General features: G+C 35.2%; 1 protein-coding gene across 7 annotated transcripts in view; it reads right to left on the bottom strand.

Annotated features, from left to right (window-relative positions):
* STAM (signal transducing adaptor molecule) overlaps positions 1 to 26,417 on the bottom strand; it is a 74,945-nt gene that overhangs the window by 22,059 nt on the left and 26,469 nt on the right. For 2 of the 7 annotated variants that reach the window (XM_008056339.1, XM_021711506.1), the window contains 6 exons: positions 10,625 to 10,700; positions 10,448 to 10,543; positions 8,230 to 8,376; positions 3,649 to 3,739; positions 1,976 to 2,168; positions 81 to 175 (listed from right to left, as the gene is read on the bottom strand). In XM_008056339.1, coding sequence (XP_008054530.1) covers positions 81 to 175; positions 1,976 to 2,168; positions 3,649 to 3,739; positions 8,230 to 8,376; positions 10,448 to 10,543; positions 10,625 to 10,700 — 698 coding nt within the window. Of the gene's footprint in view, positions 1 to 80; positions 176 to 1,975; positions 2,169 to 3,648; positions 3,740 to 8,229; positions 8,377 to 10,447; positions 10,544 to 10,624; positions 10,701 to 14,798; positions 14,904 to 23,046; positions 23,149 to 26,417 lie in introns of all 7 variants that reach the window. The other 5 variants (XM_021711508.1, XM_021711507.1, XM_021711504.1 and 2 more) reach the window with 4 other exon arrangements.

The raw sequence follows: 26,417 nt of genomic DNA, 5'->3' as shown, positions 1-26,417 counted from the left end.
ACTACAAAAAGTTGAGTTTAGTCAGTTTTCATGAAGAAGAGGAATGTAAATTATCAAGTGACAGATTAGAAGATACTTACCCATTTCTGGTTCAGCAGTAAGATCTGCAGTCACAAAATTAGAAGGAAATAACCCTATGCCTTGATGGGTTTCGCCTTTCCACCAGTTGGGATCACTATGATGAAAAAGAATGCTTCAGTATAACAAATATTTTTATTATTACAAATCTTTATCTTTTTTTATATTTAACTAACACTACTACCAGATTAGAATTTTACAACAATCCAGTGAAGAAGCCAATGAATCTATCTTTATTACAAATAGGAGGTCTCAGAGAAAGTAAAAAGCTATTAAACACAGTTTTTTTTTTCCTTTTTGGATACTAGTGAGTACTTTGAGACTCTAATAAAAAGTTGTGAACTCTCTCCAAAAAAGAGGCCCCCATATTTAAAAACTGTCAGCTTCAGACGGTTCATGGGCTGTAGCTTAAGAACCCTTTGCAATGAGATATAAAGGCTCCTAATTTCAATCTTCATTCCTAAATCATTACTATTTCTAGTACATATTAGCAATTTTTTTTCTCCAAATAGAATGCATATGAAAGATGATACCATTCATAGCACAAAATATCCACAAGGAGTACACTCCTTGGTATCATGTTCACCACTGTATCCCTATTGCCTAGTATATGGAAAGCTGGCAAACACACTAAGTATTTTTTGAAAGAATGATCAAGGTTTTGTGCAATTTCCAACTAACCAGCTCATAAAAACATTAAAATATAAGTCTAAATGTGTCCTCATAAAATTCACATGTTGAAATCCTAAGTCCCAAGGCCACCGCATTAGGAGACAGAGCCTTTGGGCAGTGAATTAGATCTTGAGTAGGATTCATGACCTTATAAAAGAGACCCCAGAGAGTTCATCTGTCCTTCCGGTGGAAAAATGGTCATTGCGAACCATGACCCTTAACAGATATTGAATCTGCTGGTTCCTTGATCTTAGACTTAAGACTCCAGAACTTTGAGAAAAAATTCTGTTGTTTATAAACCACTCAGTCTATGGGATTTGTTATAGAAGCCCAAATGGACCAAGACAGTAAGAGAAATACTATAGGGATAACTTTAAATCAGTTTGAATTCACTTTTAAAAACCACCTGCAGGCTGGGTGGGATGGCTCATGCCTATAATCCCAGCGCTTTGGGAAGCAGGGGTGAGAGGACTGCCTGAGTCCAAGGGTTCGAGACCAGCCTGGACAATTTGGGGAGACTCAATCTCTACAATAAATCAAACAATTAGCTGGGCATGGTGGCATGTGCCTGTGATCCAGATACTTGGAAGACTGAGGTGGAAGGATCTTTGAGTCTAGCAGGTCGAGGCTCAGTAGCTGTGAGCAACTACACTCTAGCCTGGGCAACAGAGTGACATTCTGACTCAAAAAATAAAAAATACCTGCAAATCTTAGCACTGCATTATCAATAACAAGCATCAGTAACAACTCATTTTCAAGTAAAACATCATAAAGTTATAATAGTTTTAACAAACTGATGCACTGTATTACCTCCCCTAGGATATTGCAAATATATAATTCCATATAAAATAAATTTGTTCCACATGGATAAACTATTTTGTGTAAATAAATTCAGTAGATTAAATATGTATTATAAATTCTATAAATGCATATACATACTCAGTTTATTTTCTAAAATCTTAACTTTTTAAATAATTCAACAATCAATATTATTAGATGGAACCAAAAACGAATATATTAAACTGGGCCTCCAAAACAAATAAAATACTATTTGAATAACAGATGAGAAAAAAATTGAACTACAAAATAAAAATCCATACAGTATGATACAAGGAAATTAACCAATCATCATACAGAGAAGATATCTGGTTCAACACTTAACTGAGGTCAACAGGAATATGGTACATACTTTCATATAAATGTTCAATTTAATAGTAACTATTACCTGTCATCAAGAACTGTAATAATTTCTCCAGCTTTAAAAGTGAGTTCATTATCCTCAGCAGCTTCAAAGTCATATATAGCACGAACCTTTCGGCCTTCATGTTGATGGTTAGTTAAGAGATTGGAGGTGCTTGGATACAAAGTGGAAAGAGTGGTTGACTGTTGCCTTTGTTCCTTGAGGGACAATTCAATGGCTGGAAAATAGTGAGTTTTAAAAGACCAAAAATGTTTTCAATAGCGTAGATGGAAACTAGGATATATCCTGATAGACTAAACAAAAACCATTCTGTCAACCACATTCATTAATTCATTCACTCACAACTGAAAGTTAAAAAGTATACACATTACTAGCAAAAGAATTCAATAGAGTAACGGTTATTTTTGCTAAACAATTTTAATTTAAATGATTCTGGGTAAATTTCAAATGTGTCTCCTCTATCTCTACCACTCCTCCTCCAGTGGACATTATCCCCTTGTGTCACTCAGGCTCTGCCATGCAATCTTAATGCACTGATTTTCCTGCTTTCAGCTCAATCCTGTAAACCCCTCTGCCTCTCCACCCTTGTTCTAGATTGACAAAAGAGCTAATATGAAAACAAAACTTTAGAACTATTAGGAGACAATATAGGAAAATATCTTTTAGGACCTTGGAGAAAGGAAAAATATGTTAAAAAAAAAAACACAAAAGTTAAAAATCATAACAGAAAAGCAAGAAATGTTTAATTACCTCAAAATTTAAAACTTCTATATGATAAGACACACCATTATCAAAGTTAAAGTATAAGTTAAAAACCAGGAGTAAATAGCTACAATAGATATAGCAGGTAAAGATTTACAATAAAGACTTCTACATATTATTTTTTTTTAATAGAAAAAGAAAGACAATCCAACTAGGAGAAAATCAGAACAGTCAATAAACATACAAAAAAGGAATCAATCTCACTAATAATCTTGGAAATAAATATTAAAATAATTGAACCTCATTTCAAACCTATCAGATTCAGAAAAATAAACGTTAAAAATATCAAGTGTTGCCAGGAGAGTAAAAATAATAATAGCTTTTATAAGTTGCTGATGGAAGAGGAAGTCATACAAACCTTTTAGCGAAACTGAAGATGTCCCTTTCCCATAATCCAATGTTACTACTTCTAATCACATATAATAGAGAGGGTCATATATACATATACAGAAGGGAACATGTACAAGAATACTCACCAGAGCATTATTTATTATAGTGAAAAAAATCAGAAACAACCCATATGTCCATCAGTAGGAGGCAGAGACAGTATGGTGTATTCATTAGTACACTGGAATATCATATGACAGTTAAAACAGACTTGATTTATAATAGATCTCATGATAAAAGTAAGCTGCAATTGTACCTAGCGTGTCCTATTTGTAAAAAAAGAATTTGCTGGACACAAAAAAGTGCTTGATATTGTTTATGGATATAAAGTATAGTAAAAGTACTATAAAAACATAAACTGAAAAAACACATTTGACAGTAGTTGCCTCTGAAAAAAGAGAAGAAAGAAATGACACTAAGGAGCAAAACAAAGTAGATTTCAGTTTTAGCTGCAAAATCCTATTTCTTTTATTCTTAAGAATCTCAGAGAAAAAAATATTCAGTCACAGGCCTATCTTTTTCCCACCATCAGGGACTTAAAAACGTACCTTTTGCTAAATCTTCTTCTTCTTTTTTGTTAGCCACAGTACCAGGATCCTTGGCTACAAGTGCCGGGCTTGCTTTTGCCTGTTCTGCAGCCTAACACACAAAGAGGAACACGATATTTGAGGTTATTCTCAAATTCTCCTACTCCTAATCTAGTAATTTGTCAGACCTTTCTCATCCATCTACCACAGACTTCTAAAGAAAGAAATCCAAACTGCAGCAGCTCCCACCTTGAAAGGAGAGGGAGAAAAGTCAGAACTGGGGGCAAGGACGGACAGAGCAGACAGTCTCCCAGATTTGTGTAAAGAGGTTAATAAACCACAAGCAGACAGCACACAAATCAGAGAAGAAACACTAGAGGAGATGTGCAAGCTTTTAGAAAAAATTCTAAAGGCAGAAAAGGGGCTGTGAAAGAAAAGGATGTAATTATTTAAAAAGAAATAATTTTTAAAATTTTAAAATATTTATTCAATAGTTATATTTTATTACTTCCTTCTGAATCAAATGTCAGGATGTTATTTATAAGAATTCAGATTTAAATATAATGATATAAATACTCATAAAATCCTAACTTGCAAAGAAAAATACAAGTGGTTAATTCTGACAGCATATCGTATTTTATAAATAAGGCAAGGTACAAATGAAACATATATATATATATGGATTCACACACCCGTAATTGCAAGCTTCTAAGCCTTATGGCCTCCATGTCCTCAGTTTTTGCATAGCATTCAAAGCAAATCAGAATCCAGCCTATCCTACCAGTCACATCTCCAACCACTCTAACAGGTACCAGAAACGGAATGGTTCCTGAGTACTCTAAGTACTAGTACTTCTACACTGCTGACACACATATGCTTCTACTTAAAATGTCCTCCCCCCTCTGGCTCCTTTTGCTTCATTAACTCTTTTTCCCTATCGAATGTGAATTCATCAGTCAGTTAACAGCTAAAATACCACTTTCTCAATGAAACATCCCTAGACCCCTTAACTAAGCATTCTCTCCTCTTTGTTCCCCTGACAACACTTTTAAAGAAGGTACTGTAACATGAGTGGTTAAGAATGCTAGTTGTAGAGTCAAGCAGACATAGGTTCAAATCCCAGATCTGCCAACTTTCCAGCTGTATGACATCGGGTATAGACATTGGGCAACCCCCCTCCCACTGTGGGAACTTTTCTGTCCTCTCAATAAATCCTGCTTTCCAAAAAGAAAGAAAGAAAGAAACCTCTTTGTCCTTCAAATTCCTCATCAGTAAAATGAGGATAATAATAGCACCTACACACACCTCATGGGCACCTCACAGTCTATTGAGAGGACTAAACTAATACATGTAGCTTTCAAAATGGAGTCCATTCAGGGATTAAACAAAGTATAACATTAACTCCAGGGTTATAATGTACGTAGAGGTAATACACATGACTACTACAGCATTACTGCTGAGGTGGGAAGTAAATGGACTTACACAGTTGCAAGGTTTCTATATTTTACATCGAATATTAACTCAAAGTAGTTTTGAAGAATTACAAATGTAATTCTTGTAGTTTCCAGAGTAACCAATTAAAAAAAAATGGAATTCTTAAAAATATTCAAATTATCACATAATTAACACTTGAAATAGTGGCTGACACAGAGAAACAGACAGTAAGTCTCAGCTTCTATCCTAATTATCTGATTATATGTCTGTCTCCACAACCAGACTGTGTGTTCCCTCAAGAAAAGTGCCAAAATATCATTAGCAATAAATGTGTGTTAAATGTATGGAAGGCAAAATATTCAAAATTATAGTAAAATACAGTCCTGTATTCTTCACTTACTGTACTGCATGTTGTCAAAAGCACAGGCATTTATTTTTAGAAAAGCTAATAAGAAAAGTTTTTTGAAATTCACTGAATACAACTTAAAACACTTAATTCTGGTCAGTCACTAGTTGTAATCTTTTCCATATATTTTACTATGATACACTTCTGAAAATTGAAAGTATGCTTAGCCAGAAACAACCTTTATCATTTATATAAATTTTTGTTCACAATTGGGTGAACTTCACAATTGGATATATTGACCTTTTGTGTTCTGTGGAGGAATATCTATCAGTTGAGAAGGAACCACAGAAACAAGCTACATTAGGTCCTATATTTCTGAATCACACTTTTCAAAGTTCTTTAATATCATCAGACTCTCAGTATAACAATGACACTTGTCTTATTAACTAGTCAAATACAGTAGCAGTGCTAGTCTGACTTATACCTCAACATGAATAGTCAGTGCTAACAGAATTGCATCAGCATGAGTTAGGTGACTGAAGAATGACAATATTTTTACATTATTCTCTTCTATACTTGGATGAAAAAATACACTTAGAAAAATCTTTCTATTTTCAGGGGCTTTTGTTAAGTATGTCCTAACCAAAACTGAGTGTGATGAAAATGAAGTGATGTCTTAACTAAGTGGGTTTAAAATCTAGACGGAGTTCTACAATTGAACCTATATGATTTATTTTTTTCATAAAGGGTTTAATGAAAGAAAAATACATTAAAAATTACATATAGGTTTTGGATGATAAGCTTTTCAGAAATCACTAAAAGAAAATCATTCCATTTGTTTTACTTTAGGTACATTTTATATATTTCCTATAGCTGAAAGGCAGCAACTATAGCAGGATTAGCTTTTGCATATTTTATAACATCTAGATCAAAAGAAGAAACATAAGACTTGTCTTCACTACTGCTCTTCTAAGTATTGAACCTTTTGAACAAGAGAATAATGTAATTTCTCTACCAATCAAGACATGATGCTCTTGCCAGTGTTCACGCCACTTCTTGTCCTTCAAAGTCTAGTTTAGGCAGACACATATCCACTAATCTCTATATCAAATGGAAGGCAGGCTCAGGTAGTAAAAAGAACATCGGATTGAAAGTCATCATGCCTGTATTCAAGTTCCAGCTCTGTCAACTACTAGATGTGGCCCTGGACAAGTCACTTAACCATTCTGATTCTCAGTTTCCTCATCTGTCGCATGACCAGATTAGACGAGAAGATCTCTAAATTATTCCCACAGCGACCTGGGATTCTAGATTAACCAAACAGGACTACATATGGAACAAATCATTAATTTTTCTTCCTTCTCTTTTAACAGTAAGTCTCTTTGTGGCCTGAAGTGTAGTTTTTTGTGCCCTGGGAGCTGTACTTTAGAGCAGTCTTTTTCAGACTTCCATGTGCATACAGAATCATCCTGTTAAAATGAAGAAAATAAATCCACAGGTCTGAATTGTGGCACCTAAGATGCTGCATTTTTAACAAGTTTCCTGGTGATGCTAATGATGCTGACCGATAAACCACACTTTGAGTGAAGAGTTCAAGAACAGGTATAGAATTGTACAATTCCACTAAGCATCTACATATATTCTTTGGTTCTCTGCAGTGAGTCTGCTTCAACAAACAGACACTGTTTCTGTTGCCAAGGAATTTATAATATATTGGATTATTCTACGTAAAATTAGTACTTAACTACACAGATTCCAGACATTATTTTGAGAGTAGTAAAAGCCAACTCAATTATGAATACTTCTAATTTATCCTTGTAAAACTAATCATAAAGAAAATTTTTTTCAACCAAGAAGAAAAAAATATCCTTTGCTTCCTTTCTCTCCCAGATATATTTTTGGATTCACATCTCAAGAGCACTCAGATAAGCTGGCAATGCCTTGGGAAGAAAGTCTAGATAGGTCTAGATGAATGTAGATAATCTACATGATGACTCCTTGAAATGGTCAAAGCCTGAACATAAGCCCTCCACACTGAGAGTTTTCTGTTCATATTTTGCACCTCTTATTATAATCTGCCCCAATCCACACAGTGGGGAAAGACAGTGTAGTAAACTACCACAAATGTTAAGCCCTGTGATTAGCTGGGCATCCTAAATGATGGTTAACAAGTAGCAAAATAATCTTTTTTTAAAACTCCTTTTTTTTCCAGTATGACATAAATTAGATTGTTCTTTTTTTTTTTCTTTTTGGAAGAGGAAAGTTAAATCTTTCAATCATACCTACTGGGGAAAGAAAGAAGACTTATGTACCAGTCAGCTCTTAGTAAGAAAAACGGTCTTTATGTACTTCTCCTCCCATTCACTCCTTGCATCTCCTTCCTATTTTTAATACAGGTATTCATACATTTCCTAATTAAAAGAACCTCTACACTCACCCCTAAATTTTAAAAGTATCCTGATTTTTGAGCTGTCATTCTTTGTGGATAAAATTATAGCATTAAAAGCATTTATTTAATAATGTTTTGGTGTTACTGATTTAATAAAGCTATTTTATCTATTTCATTAAAAGTGTATAAAAAATTTTAAACTGCAAAATAGTAAACCAATTCATTTATAAACAAGTAGAGACAATGCAAAGTGGAGACTGACGCATATTAATATTCCATTACAATATTTTTCTGTCATCTTTGAGTGTACACCTAGTATTATTAACAAAAATTACTCTGAAGTACTAAAAATTACCTGAAGAAAAATGAAAATTCAAATAAACATAGCTATTTTAGAGAAACGAAACACAGCACACACAACTTTACAAGATACCTGAGAGCCAATAGCTGGGAATGTAACTCCTTGTTCCTTAAGGTTCTTAATCATTGCTGATATTAAACTAAGCTGCGGATCGTTCTTAAATTCATCTGTCCATTCAACCATAAGAGCCTTTAATTTTTCACAAACTTTAGGATGACCCTATAAAATAGAGGGAAAAAACTAATGAAAAGACACCAATTTCCTGGGTAATGATTTAAAATAGACACATAAAATACAAAAAAGTACAAAGTGCTACAGATATTTTTTTGAATCACAAGTTAACCCCAGCTATAGACAAATAAGAAAACATAGTTGGTTACTAGAAATAAAGTAATGTTATAGTCACACTATGAAAAAACATAGACGATACCATTATATATATCTCTCTCTCACTTGAGAATCAAAACGTTAAATATGTAATAACTTATTTTGGAGATCAAAAAGACAATTTTTCAGAGTATTTTGCAACTAGGCAAATTTTTTATGTTAGGAAGTCAAGAAAGTAGTGAACTTTGTTTTGCTTTTTGCAGATCAATAAAAAAAGTTGAAAGGAGAGAATAAATAATAGTTTCTTAATTCCTGACTTTTTAATGTTCATGATTTTGTACTTTTTCCCTGATGCTTAATTATCTGAGGTCTAGTATGAGGTACATTGCATGTTAAGCATCTTGCAAACTTCACTTTGTCAAAATAATATCCTTCCTTTAAGTATAAAAACCAATATGTTCATTGTGAAACACTTAGAAAATTAAGAGAAGTCCTCTCTACTATACGTAGTTGTTTTTCAAAAGTTGTTTACACTACTACATACAAGTCTGTATGCTACATCTTCACTTAAATTATAGAAAATAGGTTAGAATTCCTTCACAAGCAGTTGTACATCTTAAAGGACATTCAAGACAATGTTTCTTAATTAATAGATAATAACTAAATATAACTGAATAAAGCCAAAGAAGAAGAGAATTAGCACACAACCATAATGCTTGAAAAATACAGAACTTTAAAATCTTATCACATTTCTTCATTGTTTTGTACTATAACCTGGAACTACTTATTTACTCCCAAAACACACGAGGTATTTTCCCTCTTAACATCTGAAAAATTTTTTGATGTAGAACACTCTCTCCAAAAAAGTCAGAAACAATCACACCTTTAGAATACACAAATTTTTACTAGACAAGCTCACATAATACTTACTGATCTAAATTTTTTAAATACCTTAAATTGTGTGACTTGAATTCTTTATTTCACGTGCATTAAGTAGGCAATTGTAGACTTGGTTCCTCCCTTTCTGTGTCCTGATCCAGTGCCTTGACCTACTCTGTGGCCCAGCCAGCTGCATGGCTAAGGCTGGAACCCAAGATGGGTCCTCAAACATTCCCAGGCACTGATAAAGTTGTCCAGGTTGTCGCCCAAAACACTAAATGATCAATGCTGCTAAACACGTAGAAACCAGTTCCAAAGCTGAACCAAATTATTTAAGTCCTCATAACAACTTCATAACCCAACCCCATCATCACAGACACACCTGAAAGAACATCTCTTTTCTTACTGTCCCTCAGGAGGACACTGCACCCTCTGTATGTAAGTTTCCCTAATAAATGCTTTGGACTGATCACTCTGGGCTTTAGTGCTGCTTCTATTTTTTTTTTTCTTTTTTGGAATCCCAACTGGCCCCATCTGCGACTGCTTAGAGAAGTCTCTCGTGGAGAACTTCCCTGTCTCTACTTTTGGGGCAACTCTAGCTGTGGGTTCTGCCAGTAAGAACAGCAGTACCATATTAAAACTCTGTGAAGGCCAGGTTGTGACTTTATTCATAACAAGATGAAAACCTAGCAGGGCCTTGTACCTTTAGTGGTATTTCTGAAGGGTTTTTACATTAGGAAAATACCTCTGTAGCTACAAAAACAGTTACAAAAACTGTACCTAAATAGACTGGCATTATTTAATTAGATACAGAAACACATGGCTTCTATCAGATGAAAGGCATGAAGATAAAAAGGCTAAACAAACTCTAGTATGACTGGAAAAATTCAACTCTCAGAGTTATGTGATATACTATAGTTTCTTTAGCAAAATATAACATTTACTTATATATTGGATAGATATAGCCTAGACAGAGTTAAACAAAACACAGAATAGTCCTTTGTTACTTAAAATATGAAGACTTAATAAAATACACAATGAAAGAAGACTGTCTTAATTAATTTCTGGAAATAATGTTCCTTACCTTATTTAATACGTTGCTTACTTCACTAGCAAAATCTCTTGAACATACTTCTAAATGAAAAATTTTGCCACAGTTTGATACACATGCTCCTAGAAGCTAAAAGCATAAAACCAGAAGTTAAAAGGGCTCAATTCTGGCAGACACTCTCGTGGTACAGCTTAGGATGAAACCACTTACAGTCAAAGCTTGCATAGCAACATGAGGATCTTTATGGTTCACCCTCCTCATAATAGACCGAAGACAATCTTTAGGTCTAAAAGATAAGAAAAGTAACAATTGATTAATAACATATCCAGTTTTTTCTTCTTTAACTGTCATAGGCAACAGATTACCATATAAAAGGGAGAATAAGGTAGGGAAGTTTAATTTTTTATTAATGACACGGTTGAAAAACTGTACAATAAGTAAGTCCTTTATATTTTTCTAACAAAATTAACAGGCTCTCTTACTTAGCAAACAAAGATTAGATTAGGCATTTTAGGCTAATTCTGGGGAACAAAAAGTTTTGAAAATAAAATTGTAGGCTAAGGCTTTCGCTTCCAACCAATTAATGAACCAGAATTATTATGTTCCTGCTGTAAACAATTAGAAGACTGAAAGATTATTTTTATATATATATATATATATATATATATATATATATATACTTTTTTTTTTTTGAGTTGGAGTTTTACTCTGTCGCCCAGACTGGAGTGCAGTGGCCGCTCCGCTCCCGGCCAGCGCAGCCTCGACCTGCTGGGCTCCGGCCATCCTTCTGCCTCAGCCTTCCAAGTAGCTGGAACTTCGGGCGCGCGCTACCACGCCTGGTTAATTTTTGATTTATTGAGATGAGGTCTCGCCAAGTTGCCCAGGCGGGTCTCGAACCTGCGGGCTCAGGCAATCCACTCACATCAGCCTCCCAAAGGCGCGGGATTACAGGCTGAGCCACCGAGCCCGGCTAAAGAATATATTTAAAATACACTTTTTGAGGTAACTATTTGGGAATGTTAGGACACAGTCAGTACTAAATGACCCGTAAGAAGGATAACAAACTAAGCCAGAAGTTTGCCTCAACTTTTTTCCTAGAGGCACTTTCCAAATATCAGTGCAGACGTGCTGCCTGCAGGTTCTAGATCTCAGTGCAAGGAACATGAACCCACAAAGAGTTCAGTGATCTCACGTTAGAGCAGAAGAGAATCAGAATTCAGGGAGGCTAAGGGACCTAGAATATGTAGGACACAGTAGAAGGTGCTATGAAGGAAGAGGTCAATAACTGCACAGAAGTCCATTAGGTATGTTGTGGAAAAAGTCACACATGTATAGATGAACAACTCCATGAAACTGGGCAAAAAGTGACCAAGAGTCCCCAAAGCTGAAACACTTGTCAGAGCTCAAACTAAATTGGAGATTCCTAGTTGAAAATTCAGGGCATTCAGTGGATACTTCAGAAAGATTGGGTCCTAGCAACGCAGCTAAATTATGCTTAAAGTTACCCTATTAACAACTTAAAAATAAGCCACAATAATACAATATTGTATCAACTTCTGAAACAAAAAAGTCCAATACTCTAACAGGAATGCAACAAAACTTGATGTTCAACAATGTAATATTCAAAATCCAAAGCATTCAATCAAAATTTACTAGACATAGCATGAAGAAGGCAATGGAGACATATAACTAGAAGAAAATTCAGTCAACTGAAAATGCAGAAATAACAAAAATAATGGCATTAACAGTCAAGGACTTAATATAACCTACATCAAATATGTTAAAAATCATCAACATAACAAGGAAAGAAATGGTATATCAAAAACAACCAGATAAAACTCCAGAGATAAAAATTATCTAAAATAAAAAATTAACTGGATGAAATTAACTAGATAAGAATGAAAGACCAGTAAACTTAAAAACACACACAAGTATCTGAACTAGAGAGGAAAAAAAGACCAAAAAAAAATTAACAAAGGGTCACAACTACAATTATTTTAAAAAGAGAAACGAAAATAAAACAAACCATAAAAATACTTACCTAATACATAAAAGACAAATAGAAATAAAGAAAAAACAAACAGAAGGAACAGATGCAAATGATCTAGAAAAGTGGCAGATTAAGATTTTAATCCAACCATATGAATACCTAGCTTCAGTAGTTTTCAGAACAAGGGATACTAACAGGGACAAAGAGAGATATTATGTAAAGGATGTAAGTCCTCCAAGAAAGCATAATCCTAAATGTATTATACATGTACCAATAAAACGTAAATATATGTAAAGAAAACAGTGGTAGAGCTGAAAGGAAAAACAGACAAATCTACTGCAATACCTCTCAGTAATTTGATAATGCACACGCACACAAAATATGAATACGGTGTACTTCAACAACTCTATCAAGCAAGTTGATCTTTATGATATTTTAGAACAACCCACCTACTCATGGCATAACACACGTAGTTTTTTTCCAACGAAATAGGCCACATTCTGAGCTATCAAATAAACGCTGACAAATTTAAAAAAAACTAAAAGCCACACAAAGTACATTCTTTGACCACAACAGAATTAAACCACAAATTGATACAAAATGACAGCAGGAAAATCCCCACATATTTGGAAATTCAATATATTTAACACTTACGTCAAATGAAATCAGAAAACCATAATTTACTTAAGGCCATGAAAATGAAAGCACATTACCAAGTACTTTATATATTTATATATATATATTAGTAGCTGCTGTATTCATAAAAGCCAAAAACTGTACACAATTCAAATGTCCATCAATAGATGAATGGATAAATTGTAATTTATTAATACAATGTAATTACCTCTCAGCAATAAACAGAACTACTGATACACACAAAAATTTGAAGTCATCTTAGAAGCATATTTGGTGCTAGGTACAAGAGTACTTACTACACAATTTCATTTTATAAAATTCTAGAAAATAAAAATTTAGTCAGAGTGCAAAAAATATATATGCATATTTTAAGAAAGGAAAAAAACTGTATTAAAATTATAATACTCAATATATGCCAATATCATATGACTACAAGTTATGTGTGACTTCTGCAATTACACACATTGCTACCATAATTCAATTCAACTTCAAAAAGGAATACATAGATAACATCGTTTAAAATGTGTATACATTTTTTTGGCACCCCTGGTATAATGACAATACCTATTAGTAGTTGTCTATGACGGAAGGAACTTTTGGGAGTGATTAAGTCCTCTTGACCTTGATTGGTGTGGTGTTTATATAGGTTTACGTATTTGCCAAAACTCATTAAACTATCAAAACATACACTTCCAAGGGATGCATTTTATTGTAGATAAATCAAACCTCAGTAAAAACAGTCTTCTTAGTGGTAGACCAAGCATGTGGCAAGCATGCATTTCACTGGGATGCTATAAAATAGTCAACAACAATGGTAATGCAAAGTGACTACAACCTATAAAACACCTATGTGTTTAGGTTCCCAACAATTATATAATAAGCAAGGAATTAATTCAGTGTTCAAAACATTCATAGTAAACTTAGTCTTAGAGAAGTCCAGTTCCTTGCCCATGATACAAGTTACCAGGTAGTTAAGTAACAGGCACTAACAAGATTCAAACTTGATCGCTCTAAACACTCTATGTTCTGACCATAGATCTGCCCTCCAATGAATTAACATAAACAGGGAGCACTTTATATAAATCAAAAGAAGACAGTCTCAAAATATTAAATCATCAATTACAATGATATATATTTTACTCTAACATACAAAATATTATCAAATCTGTTATGTCAACAAAAATAGCACAATACATTCTTCGCAAGTGCACAAGGAACACTACACAGAATAAACAATGTGTTAAGCCATACAAGTCCCTACAGATTTTAAAAGATAACAATCATAGAAACATGTTCTCCAAACACAACAAAGTTAGAAATTGATAACCAAGAAATTTAAGAAAATAAAATATGTAAAAATTAAACAATATACTCCTAAATAACCAAAGGGTCAAAGAAAAAAAATTCACAAGGGAAGTTAGAAAATATTTTGAAATAAATGAAAAGGAAAACATAACAAAGCTTATGGGATGCAGTAAAAATAGTACTTAAAAGACAATTTATACCTCTAAGCACCTATGTTAAACACACACACACACACACACACACACACACACACACACACACACATACATTCAATATTCCCTTACATTCATCAGGATGGCTTCTACCAAAACAAAAAAAACAAAAAACAAACTAATAACTGTTGACAAGGATGCAGAAATTGGAAGACTTGTACACTGCTTTTGGGAATGTAAATGGTACAGATGGGGTGGAAAACAGTATGGTGGCTCTTCAAATAATTAAAAATAGAATTACCATATGATCCAGCAATTCCACTTCTGGGTATATATCCCAAAGAATTATAGCAGGGTCTTGAAGAGACAGTTGTATACCCAGGTTCATAGCATCATTTCTTAATAGCTAAAAAGTGGAAGTAACCCAAGTATCCATCAACAAATGAATAAGCAAAATGTGTTATGTACATTTATGGAATACTATTCAGCCTTAAAAAAAAAAAAAGAAAATTCGGACATATGTTATCCTGATAATCCCTGAAGACATTATGCTAAATGAAATAAGCCAATCATAAAAAGACAAATATTGTATGATGCCTTTTATATGAAGTACTAAAAGTAGTTAAAGTCATAAAGACAGAAAGTAGAATGGTAGTTGCCAGTGGTTATGAGGAGGACGGAAAGGGGAGTTATTGTTTAATGGGTACAGAGTGTCTGTTTTACAAGATGAAAAGAGTTCTGAAGACAGTCGGTGATGGCTGTATATTACGAATGCATTTTTTTTTTTTTGAGTTGGAGTCACACTCTATCACCCAGACTATAGTGCAGTGGCCACTCCCAGCCACTGCAGCCTCTACCCGCTGGGCTCCGGCGATCCTTCGGCCTCAGCCTTCCAAGTAGCTGGAACTACAGGTGTGCGCTACCACACCAGGCTAATTTTTTTTGATTTACTGTAGAGATGAGGTCTCGCCAAGTTGCCCAGGAGGGTCTCGAACCCGCGGGCTCAGGCAATCCACTCACCTCAGCCTCCCAAAGAGCGGGATTACAGGCTGAGCCACAGAGCCCAGCTATGAATGCATTTAATATCACTGAACTGTACATTTAAAAACAATTAAGATGGCAAATTCTGTGTTCTGTGTATTTTAATACACTCTACAGAATTGAGGGAAAAAAGATCTCAAATCAGCCTTAACTTTCACCTGAAGAAATCAGAAAAAGTAAACTAAGCCCAAAGAAAGCAGAGCAGAAGGAAGAAAATAGTAAAGACTAGGGAGGAGATAAATGAAATAAAAAGTAAGAAAAAATGGTGAAAAATCAATAAAACAAAAAGTTGGTTAAAAAGATCAACAAAACAATTAGACTGACCAAGAAAGAAGACTCAAATTAATAAGACCAGAAAAGGAAACATTACTCCCAACCTTACTGAATTAAAAAGGATTAAAAAATCACTATGAACAATTTTACACCAACAAATTAGACAACTTAGATAAAACAGACAAATTCCAACAAAAACAAACTACAGAACCTGACTCAGGAAGAAACAGAAACGCTCAACAGATCCGTAAGTAAAAAGACTAAATTACTAATCACGAAAACTTTCCCCAAAGAAAATCACCAGGCTTCAATGGTGAATTCTACCAAATGTTTAAAGAATTAACATCAATTCTTTACAAAAGAAAAATATATATAAATTTAACTTCAAAACTAAAAACTTTTGAGCATTAAAGGACACTACTAATAATGAAAAGTCAACCCACAGAATGGGAGAAAATATTCCCAAATCATATGTATGATAAGGGATTAATATCTAAAATATATAAGAACTCCTACATCTCAATAACAACAAACAGCATAATTCAAAAACAGGCAAAGGACTTGAACACATACTTCTTCAAAGAAGATACACAAATGGTCAATAAACTAAAAGTTGCTCGGCATCACTAATCATCAGTGAAATGCAAATCAAAACCACACTGAGATAACACTTCACATTCACTAAAATGGCTATTTTTGTTTTTTATTTATTTATTTTTTTGAGTCAGAGTCTCATTCTGTTGCCCAGGTTGGAGTGTAGTGGCACAATCACTGCTCACCACAGCCTCCACCTCCTGGGATCAGGAGATCCTTCTACCTCAGCCTCCTGAATAACTGGGACTACAGGCGCAGGCCACCATGCCCAGCTGTATTTTTTAATGTTTTGTAGAGAAGAGGTCTCACTATGTTACCCAGGGTAGTCTCAAATTCTGGGTTCAAGCGATCCTCCTGCCTCAGTCTCCCAAATTGCTGGGATCATAGGCATGAGCCACTGTGCCTGGCTTATTTTTATTTTTTAAAAAGGAAAATACCAAGTTTTAGTGGAAACGTGGTGAAACTGGAATCCTGTGCATTGCCAGTGGGAATGTAAAATGGTGTTGCCCCTGTGAAAAAGTATGGCAGCTCCTCAAAAGATTAAACATAAAGTTATCACACATTCCACCACGGACTATAACAGATATCTGTACTCTTATGTTCAGAGCAGCATTATTCACAACAGCCAAGTGTCCAGAACAGAACAAAGGTCAAATAAAATATGCCATATACATACAATGGAAAATTATTCACACTTAAGGAATTTCTGACACATGCCACAAGATGGATGGACCTTGAAAACATTATGCTAAGTGAAATCACCCAGACATAAACAAAAAAATATTCCATGAGTCGACGTATATGAGGTACCGGGAATAGACAAATTTATAAAGAGAGAAAGTAGAAAATAAGTTACTAGTTGACAGGAGGGTAAATTAAGAGTTATTATTTAACAGGCCAGAGTTTCTGTTTGGGATGATGAAAAAGTTCTGCAAATGGATAATGGTGTTGATTGCAAAATACTGTGAATGCACTGAATGCCACTGAATTGTAAAATGATTAAAATGGTAAATTTTATGTTACGTATATTTTAATAACACTAAAACAAACAAACTCTGAAGTTTTGCTACAACATAGGGAAACTTTGAAAATATTATACTACATGAAGGAAGCTGGTCACAAAAAATACATACTGCTCCAATACACATAAACTTTATTTATATGAAATGTCTAGAATAGGCAAATCTGCAGAGATAGAAAGTAGATTAGTGGTTGTCAGGAAAGAGGAGAGTTGGGAATGGGAGTAACTACTGAGTTCAGGTTTCTTTTTGAGGTGACAAATATTCTGGAATAAGATAGTAGTGATGGCTGCACAAGTTTCTGAATATAGTAAAAACCATAGACTTATACAGTCTAAAATGATGAATTTTATGGCACATATATTTTTAACATTTACATATATCATATATTTATTAAAGAAGAAAAATTTATCAAGTAATTTGAACTTCAACGAGTTCTAAAAATCATGTCCAGTAAGAATAATTATCTAAAAAATTTTAAGAATTGAAAATACAACTACTAAATACTGTAATAAATACAAAAACATTATTTTTAATAACTACAAGAAAAAATTAGAATGAAATTCTAGTTACTGTTCTTAAGGATGTTCAATTGCCTTTTAGGAAGTTTTCCACCTAAAGAGCATAGTGAAAGAAGAAAAAGTTAAACAAAAGTAATATTTATTAGATGGGCACAGTGGCTAATGCCTGTAATCCCAGTATTTTGGGAAGTGAAGGCAAGAGGATTGCCTGAACCCAGGGGGTTCGAGACCAGCCTGGGCAACATGGCGTGACTTCATCTCTTAAATAAATAAATAAATAGCTGGGCATAGTGACATACAATTGTATTTCCAGCTACTTGGAAGGTTGAGACAGAAGGATCACTTGAGATCAGCAGGTCAAGGATGCGGTAGCTGTGAACGTGCCACCACACTCCAGCCTGGGAAACAGATTGAGAGACTTCGACTCAAAAATAAAAAGGTAATATTTATTGAAAGTCTATCATGTGTCAAGCATTTTCAATTTTTTTTTTTTATTTGTTTATTTGAGTCGAAGTCTCACTCTGTGGCTCAGGCTGGAGTACAATGGCACGATCATGGCTCACTGTAGCCTTGACCTCCGAGGGCCCAAGTGAACCTCTTACCTCAGCTTCCCAAGTAGTTGGGACTACAGGCATCCACAACCACACCCGGCTAATTTTTTTTTTTTTAAGGGCCATGCTAGGTTGCCCAGGCTGGTCTGGAACTCCTGGCTTCAAGTAATCCTCTACAGGAATGACCCACCATGCCCAGTCAAGCAGTCAACTTTTTTTATCCTAAAATTCTTTTTTCCTCTACCTTACCAAAGATAGCAGCATTATTAGACTGAAAAAATAATGTATTTCAAAACTACAATCTTATAGTGTTTTGGCCTTTTCACAGTTAGATTTAATCTGTGATCCCACACTAATTTTTGCAGTTGTGAAAACCATGCTGTCACATAAAAACACAAAATCATCATTTCAAAATACTGGTAAAATAAGTAGCTCAGCCTGTAATCCCAGCGCTTTGGGAGGCTGAGGTGAGTGGATTGCCTGAGCCCACGGGTTCGAGACCTGCCTGGGCAGTTGAGACCTCATCTCTACAATAAATTTTTTAAAAATTAGCTGGGCGTGGTAGCGCGTAGTTCCTGTAGTAGCCTGTAGTTCCAGCTACTGGAAGGCTGAGGTGGAAGGATCGCCAGAGCCCAGCAGGTCGAGGCTGTGGTGGCCAGGAGTGGCCACTGCACTCCAGTCTGGGTGACTGAGTGAGACTCCAACTCAAAAAAAAAAGAAAAAATCATAAAAAATAGCAGTCCAAAGATGATTCAGCTCAATAAATCAATATTTTAGAAAATAATACTCTATACTTGCTTTGCCACCAAATTTTAAAATAAAAATTCTCATGTATTTTGTTTATGAACTACTTTCTTGCTTCTTAGGGTAAGAAATCTAAACTGTAATGATTTTTGGAAACAGTGCTGGAGAATGGGGCTTTGAGATGGAACTATTACTTTTTATTTCACACATTTCTATATTGTTTGGGTGTTTTACCACAGCCAATTTTAAAAACTAAGGCAAAGATAACTCTGGCACCCAAACAAGTTTGGCTATTGCATCATAAAAGAAGCAGAGCTGCAAAGCCAGTTAGAATGCCTGTAAGTGCTGATGAACACTTTATGTATGCCAACACAGCAATATCTTTTGAGATATAAGCTAAAAAAATCCCTTCAGAGTTGTGTATAAAACTGACATTAGTCAACAACAGAACTCACCCAAAAAATCGAGTATCAACTGTCTTATTCAGATCTATGCATTTTTTTCAACTCAGTTTTTCAATATTTCCACAAGTAAAACTAGTTTTTCTAATATATAAATAAATATAATTTCTAAACATTACAATTTAATGAAAAGTATGATTAAATTTTTTTTAAGTTTAAATGAATTTTAAGTGACTTTAAAGTGAGTAGACTATGGCTATTATCCTTCCAATGACAAATAAAAATTAATTAAAAACACAGTCTGTATAATTTATCATCTAGATGAGTAGGGTGCTAACTGGACATAATACAGGAACAGCAGGCATAAACCACAAGTGTCCAAGGCAAATTGGATATATGGTCACCCCAGGCAAAACTATGCTCATCTTTTTATGAACAGATCTGGGTCACATAGTTCATAAAAGAATGAGGGAAAAGGGGACAGAATTTATATACATATATATCGTCTAGTGTCTTCTTCTCAAATCATAGACCAGAGAACAGACTTTGCAGAAATGTATACAGCTGCATTGGCATATGTCAGCTCTGATGAACTAAAGCATCAAAGCCAACTTCATTATTTACCAGTATTACTCCAATCCACCTCAACAAACTGCACTGTGAGATTCCAAGAAAACAGCTTTAAGAGGGAGCTCTTCTCTATCAAATCCTCTCTGCTCCTCATCATACTATTCTCAGACTTTCAGTTTCTATGTGAAGTCACAACTATTAAAAATAAGCTGCCCCATGCTTGAAAGTAAGTGAAAATTAAGGTGTGAACTCTCCTTAATCAATCACTCTTCAAACACAAATATCAGAAATGTCATGGTACTATGCGTTCTTTTGCAATACAGACTCTTTCAACTTACCAAAAAAAAAAAAAAAAACCACACACTCTCCAAAAACTGAAGCTCTTACGGCAAACTGAGAAATGATAGATTTTTAAAAATGAATTATATCAACAGTCACTTCTTTGATCTAACAGTGAATTAAGAAAACCTCTTATTCTTGCTCATTCATCTTATTGGAAGGACTCAGAAAGTTCAATTCTACCATATAGTGCTACTTGTATACCAACCCTTATGATTAATCCAACTAAGGAATACTGACAGTGAATCACCTCCACACAAGTTACAATGACACTGTAAAAAAATATTCAATAGGTAGCAAATAACTGTTGATAATACTTTCATTAACTGACACTCATTAACTACCTTCTAAGTGACAAGTACTATGCAAGGCAATAGGATAAAGTGGTGAACAAGGGGATACTGACACTGCTTCATGGAGTTCATAGTGTAGCCTAGTGCCTTTTACTGTAAATTAAGTGAAACTGTGTACTATACTATAAGTTATCTATAAATCAAATGAACCATGAAAGAAAATCATGACTATTAAATCAGTTAAGGTTCCACATCTGTCATGTTTTCATATTTATAAGTATGTACAAATGGGTAGGGGCGATCTTGCCCAACACAGAACAATTTTATTCTATGTAAAGTCACAGCTAAATGTAAGATGAAAAAAAAAAAAAAAAAAAGAAGACTTATATTGCATTTTGTCATTCCTAAGAACTGAGTATCTCATGTATCAAAAATGAAATTTACAAATTTATTAGAATCCGTTGTATTTTAAATTTTATTGTTTTGTTGTTAAGTTCAAAGTTCTGATTCAACGTCACAGAACTAATAAACCTCTGACAAATTATGTATTCCAAAAACACAATAATAATTTCCTTCTCACATGCCCTTTCACAATATGACCTGGTCACTTCCCATCAAGAGGTGAAGTCTAATAATCTTCCCCTTAAATCTGGGCTGACCTCAGACCAATAAAATACAGTGGAAGTGACATTCTGAGTTTATCAGAAGCCATCCAGAATACATCTGAGTCTCTTGGAATATTGGCTCTTAGGATGCTCCCTGTGGGAACCTAGCCCCCATTCTGTGAGAAACTCAAGCCTTGGGTAAGAGTTTCAACTGATAGCCCCAGCTGAGGTCCCAGTTCCCATCTCTGTCAAGCCTTCAGGTGACTGTAGTCCCAGTCACTATCTAACTGCAACTTCATAAAGGACTCCTAGCAAGAACTGCCCACCTAGCTGTTAATCCACATAACCATGAGAGAGAATAATAAATTGCTCTTTTAATCCACTAAGTTTTAGGATGGTTTGTTATGTAGCAAGAAAAAATTAGAATAGCCTCTGACAAGGTATGCTGACAGCTGTTAGCTTTGACCAGAACTAAAACATATTATTTAGAATGGATCAGTACTAAATTGTAATATTTAGAACTGAGTCCTCATCTTTTTTAAATGAAATTTAAGCATAATATGTACTTCAATAAATCCGCTTCAAGTTTATAAACCGTAATTAGAAAAAAGTCAGGCTTACAAAGCCCACCGATGAGTAAATCTTATCTCTGGGTCACATCTCAAAAGCACCCTGCCCTCTCTGACCTCCAGTCTCCGACTAGTACTCTGCCACACTGATGTTCCTAGTAAATGCTTACTCATCCTACAGGCCACAACTTAAAAGTCTCTCTGTTTCAACATCTGAGAAATTTAGTTCCCTGACCGCTCCCCCACATCAAGCTGAGCTTGGAATGTGAGGTATTCTAGCTGCAAACTCAACCGTCCATCTAAATTTGTCAGATAATGACTGTAAACTAATAACAACTAATAATTAAGGGAGAGTCTGCCTTATGCTAGATGCTGCACTAAGAAAATTACAAGTAGACAGTCTAACTCCAGAGTCTTTGCTCTTCACCACATGATAAAACTGTAGCACTCATCACCTCTGTGCTGTGTGTTCTCCCCCTACTTAACTGTTTATCAACACATTTTGAGGCTTCCTGAAGGGACGGCCAGGGTCACATAGCTCATCTTTGGCTTGCTACTCCTTGAGCACATCATGACCTCTGGCACATCATAAATTCTCAACTGAAATTTAAGAGAATGAAAATAAGAATTACTTAGCAACATCTGTTCCTCTCCAGTGACTAAAGTTAAAATATCTTCATTGTGAATGGAGCTTAGAATAGTGCCTTCCACATGACCAACGCTCAATAAAAAAGTCATTGTGCTAAATATGAAATCTTCCTTATAATGCCTGTTTATTACCAACTTCTGAATACCTTCCACTAAGTTTGCATTCTTAGTGGAAAATGGACTTGCTTTCATAAAATTTATTTCATAGAACTAGAATAAAACCATAAGGAGAAAAATGCACAGTAAGTAGTGCTGGGAGGAGCAGAGGATGTGAGCAAAGAGACTGATTACATTAAATACAAAGTATTTTATAAAAATACATGCTAAGAAAAAATCTGCATGTATACTTAGAAGAGTCTACCAAAGGTTTCCATCACCTACCTTTGTAAAGGGTGGGCAAATCCTCATCTCTTTCAAAAAGCTTCTCAAAACCCCATTTTGGTATTTTAAACTTTTTGTAAGACACATCCTCTCTTTCCTTATCTTGAGATGGGAAAAGAAAAAGATAGGGGTCAGGACAAGAACAGGGAAAGGAGAATTATATCTCAGCTTTCCCAGTTTTCCACCGAAAAATACCTCATGGCTTCTCTTAGAATGTGATAAACAACCAAAGCACAAATCACACTTGTAAAATGTCACGGAATAGCAGCATTAATTAGGGTTAGTTTATGAAGTCAGGGTGTAGATCAAAACTACAGTGAATCAATTTTCCTTGGTTAGGGAGTTACCTATTAGAGAACATACTGCATCTCTCTGAAATTGCCTGATACAGTCAACCTTTCCACAATCATTAAAGCGAAACTGTTACTTTCAGCCCCAGTTGAAGAAGCTGGCTTCCACTCAGCGCCATGTTATGCCAAATATGCATACTCTGAGCAAAAATCACCCTCAGTGCAGCAAGAGATTCACACTATAAGAGAAGTGGGAACTGTAATTGTGAGACAGTACACAAAAGAGCTTATTAAATGGATCGGCAAGGACAAGTTTTTAGGAAAAAAACTGAGGCGGCTGCAAAAAAAATACAGTTAAATTCATTAAGTTAAACATGCACATGACACAGCTCAATTCTTCAGGGATCAAGGAAAACTAAAACTGTGCATTCTTGCAATTCTCTTTTCAAAGGATAATGGGAGTTCAAATCTCTTTGAATGGCCAGAGTAAATTTCCTGCAACGTCACTAAGATACTTATAAATGTCTATCTAGTTTTAGGGATGCTGCTGTACAGTTATGAGAGATCTGTATCTCAACATTAGGCTCCAGTCACCAGTCAGTGAGATTACCTGAAAAGGTATTTCCAGTATTATATAAGGAGAAAGCCAAGAATAACTAATGCTATTATATTTGGATAAAAGAATCAAGATTTGTGACATCTTATGTTTCATAAAACTTTTGAAAAATCTCTTATTTCAAATATATTTCATCACTACATCTCATTTGAAAGTACTTTTTAGGGCCTTAAAAAATTATTGCCATTGAAAAGACAATATATTTAAATTCTAATTCCAGCATCCATTACTAAATCAATAAATGATCTGAAAATCAGCTGTTCAAAAGATGATATCATCCCTTCCTTATCCACCTTGCAGGACTGACAAAAGAATAATAAAACATTTTCCTAAAAGTATTGTAAATATAAAAGAAAAGTGGTAAAACAAAAATTAATACTAGCAACAATAATATAAAACAGTTAACATGCTTGCATGGTTAACCGCCAATCACCCATAAAAAATTACTGAAAAAGTACAAAGACACTAGCAGTATAATTCTAAATAGGGGTACTACCTGATATTCAGGGCAGAAAAAAATTGTTGCAATAGAACCCTACCTGGCAAGTTGCTTCCCTGGTCCCTGCCTCATCAACGTCAGTAGTAACCCCCATCATGCAATACTCCATCCCTAATGGAGCAATACCACCAAGTTGAGAACTGCAGCGGGACAAAAGCACTGTGATACAGTAGAAAAAGGATGTGAAGTTTGACAGACCTCATCTGTAAAAGAGGAGGTTTCTATTTCCAACAGTGATGGACCACAAAAGACAGTGGTCCCATATATAAACATATATGACAGTGGTGCAGATATAGAACTCTGATATATAGTACTTGATATTGCCATTGACGATCAAGTAGGGAAAATGACTGACATTCAGTAATCATGCTGGAACATCTGGTTTTTCATATAAAAATATATGCATCATTCATTTAGGTTTGTATAAGTACACTCTATTATGATCATACAACAAAACTGCCTAACGACACATTTCTCACTATATATTCCTGTTGTTAACTGATGTATGAGAATACTCCATAAAGTAATATCATGACATAATGGCTACTGTATTAATCAGCTAGGACTGCCATAACAAAATACCATAGACTTGATGACTTAAACAACAAGAATTTCTCACAGTTCAGGAGGCTGTAATGTCCAAGATCAATGTGCTGGTTGATTTAGTTCCTGGTGACAGTTCTCCTCTAGTCTTGCAGACAGCCACCTTCTAACTGTGTCCTCACATGGCAGAAAGACATAAAGCTAGCTCTCTGGTATCTTTTTTTTTTTTAATAAGAGCATTTCCCATCATGAGAGTCCAATCACTTGACATCATGCAAACCTAATTACCTCTCAAAGACTTATCCTTAAATACCATCATATTGGGGGTTATGAACTAGGTGGAAAAGGGACAATAATTCAGTCCATGGCAGTTATTAGGACCATGATTAAAATACAGGAACAAAGCAAGGCTAAGAGACCATTAGAGACATTGGTCAATGGTGGTTTAATTTTTCATAATAGCTCATGCACTCAACTATGCAAAATCTGGCTACAGACTTTCTCCCCTTGAAAGTAGAATCTGGTATCTACATTTCTACAATGGGGGACCAGTTTTCAGCTTGTATTTGGAAGTTACAAAAGTTCTACCAAGCCGGGCTCGGTGGCTCAGCCTGTAATCCCACGACTTTGGGAGGCTGAGGTGAGTGGATTGCCTGAGCCCGTGCGTTCGAGACCCACTTGGGCAGCGAGACCTCGTCTCTACAATAAATCAAAAACTCAGCCGGGCGTGGTAGCGCATGCCTGTAATTCCGGCTACTTGGAAGGCTGAGGTGGAAGGATCGCCAGAGCCCAGCAGGTCGAGGCTGCGGTGGCCGGGAGCGGCCATTGCACTCCCGTCTGGGTGACAGAGTGAGACTCCAACTCAAAAAAAAAAAAAATTCTACCAAAAAGAGGAAAGTTTAAATTCCCTCTGCTCCTGCCACAAATAGGCCAAATAAAAGAGGCAGCCATCCAGGTAAACAGAGAACTCTGAGTAAAGACACAGAAAGTTGCAATGCTGCAAGAAAAAAAAAAAGTCACTTTCAGGGCAATTTAACCAGCAGCAGGAATTTTACAGGAGGCCTTGCAGAGAGGCAGAGGCTCCTGACTCAAGAACACAGCATTTGCAGCTCAAACATGGAAGAGATCAGCACAAATACCTTGTGGGAGACCAGAATATGCTACCTCAAATTAAAAAGAATTGTTGAACTGTAGGCAATTAGGAAAAAGCAGATGCCAGAAAGCTCTCAGCCCTCCCTCTATTGGCCTAAAAGCAGGGCATACATAAATTCACAAAGAAAAAGGTATTCTTCCCCATTTCTATACCAGGTAGAACAAAAAAGTTAACTACCAAAGACAACTTTAGTGGTTGTCTTCCACATCAGCCTGGAGATGGCACTAGAGGAATCTACATTAACTAGCTTTACTAATTAGCCTTATCTGC

Source organism: Carlito syrichta, unplaced genomic scaffold, assembly GCF_000164805.1.
Source record: "Carlito syrichta isolate Samal-C Ts95f unplaced genomic scaffold, Tarsius_syrichta-2.0.1 Scaffold302327, whole genome shotgun sequence".
Classification (NCBI taxonomy): Eukaryota; Metazoa; Chordata; class Mammalia; order Primates; family Tarsiidae; genus Carlito; species Carlito syrichta.
This window is presented reverse-complemented; position numbering and strand designations above follow the sequence as displayed.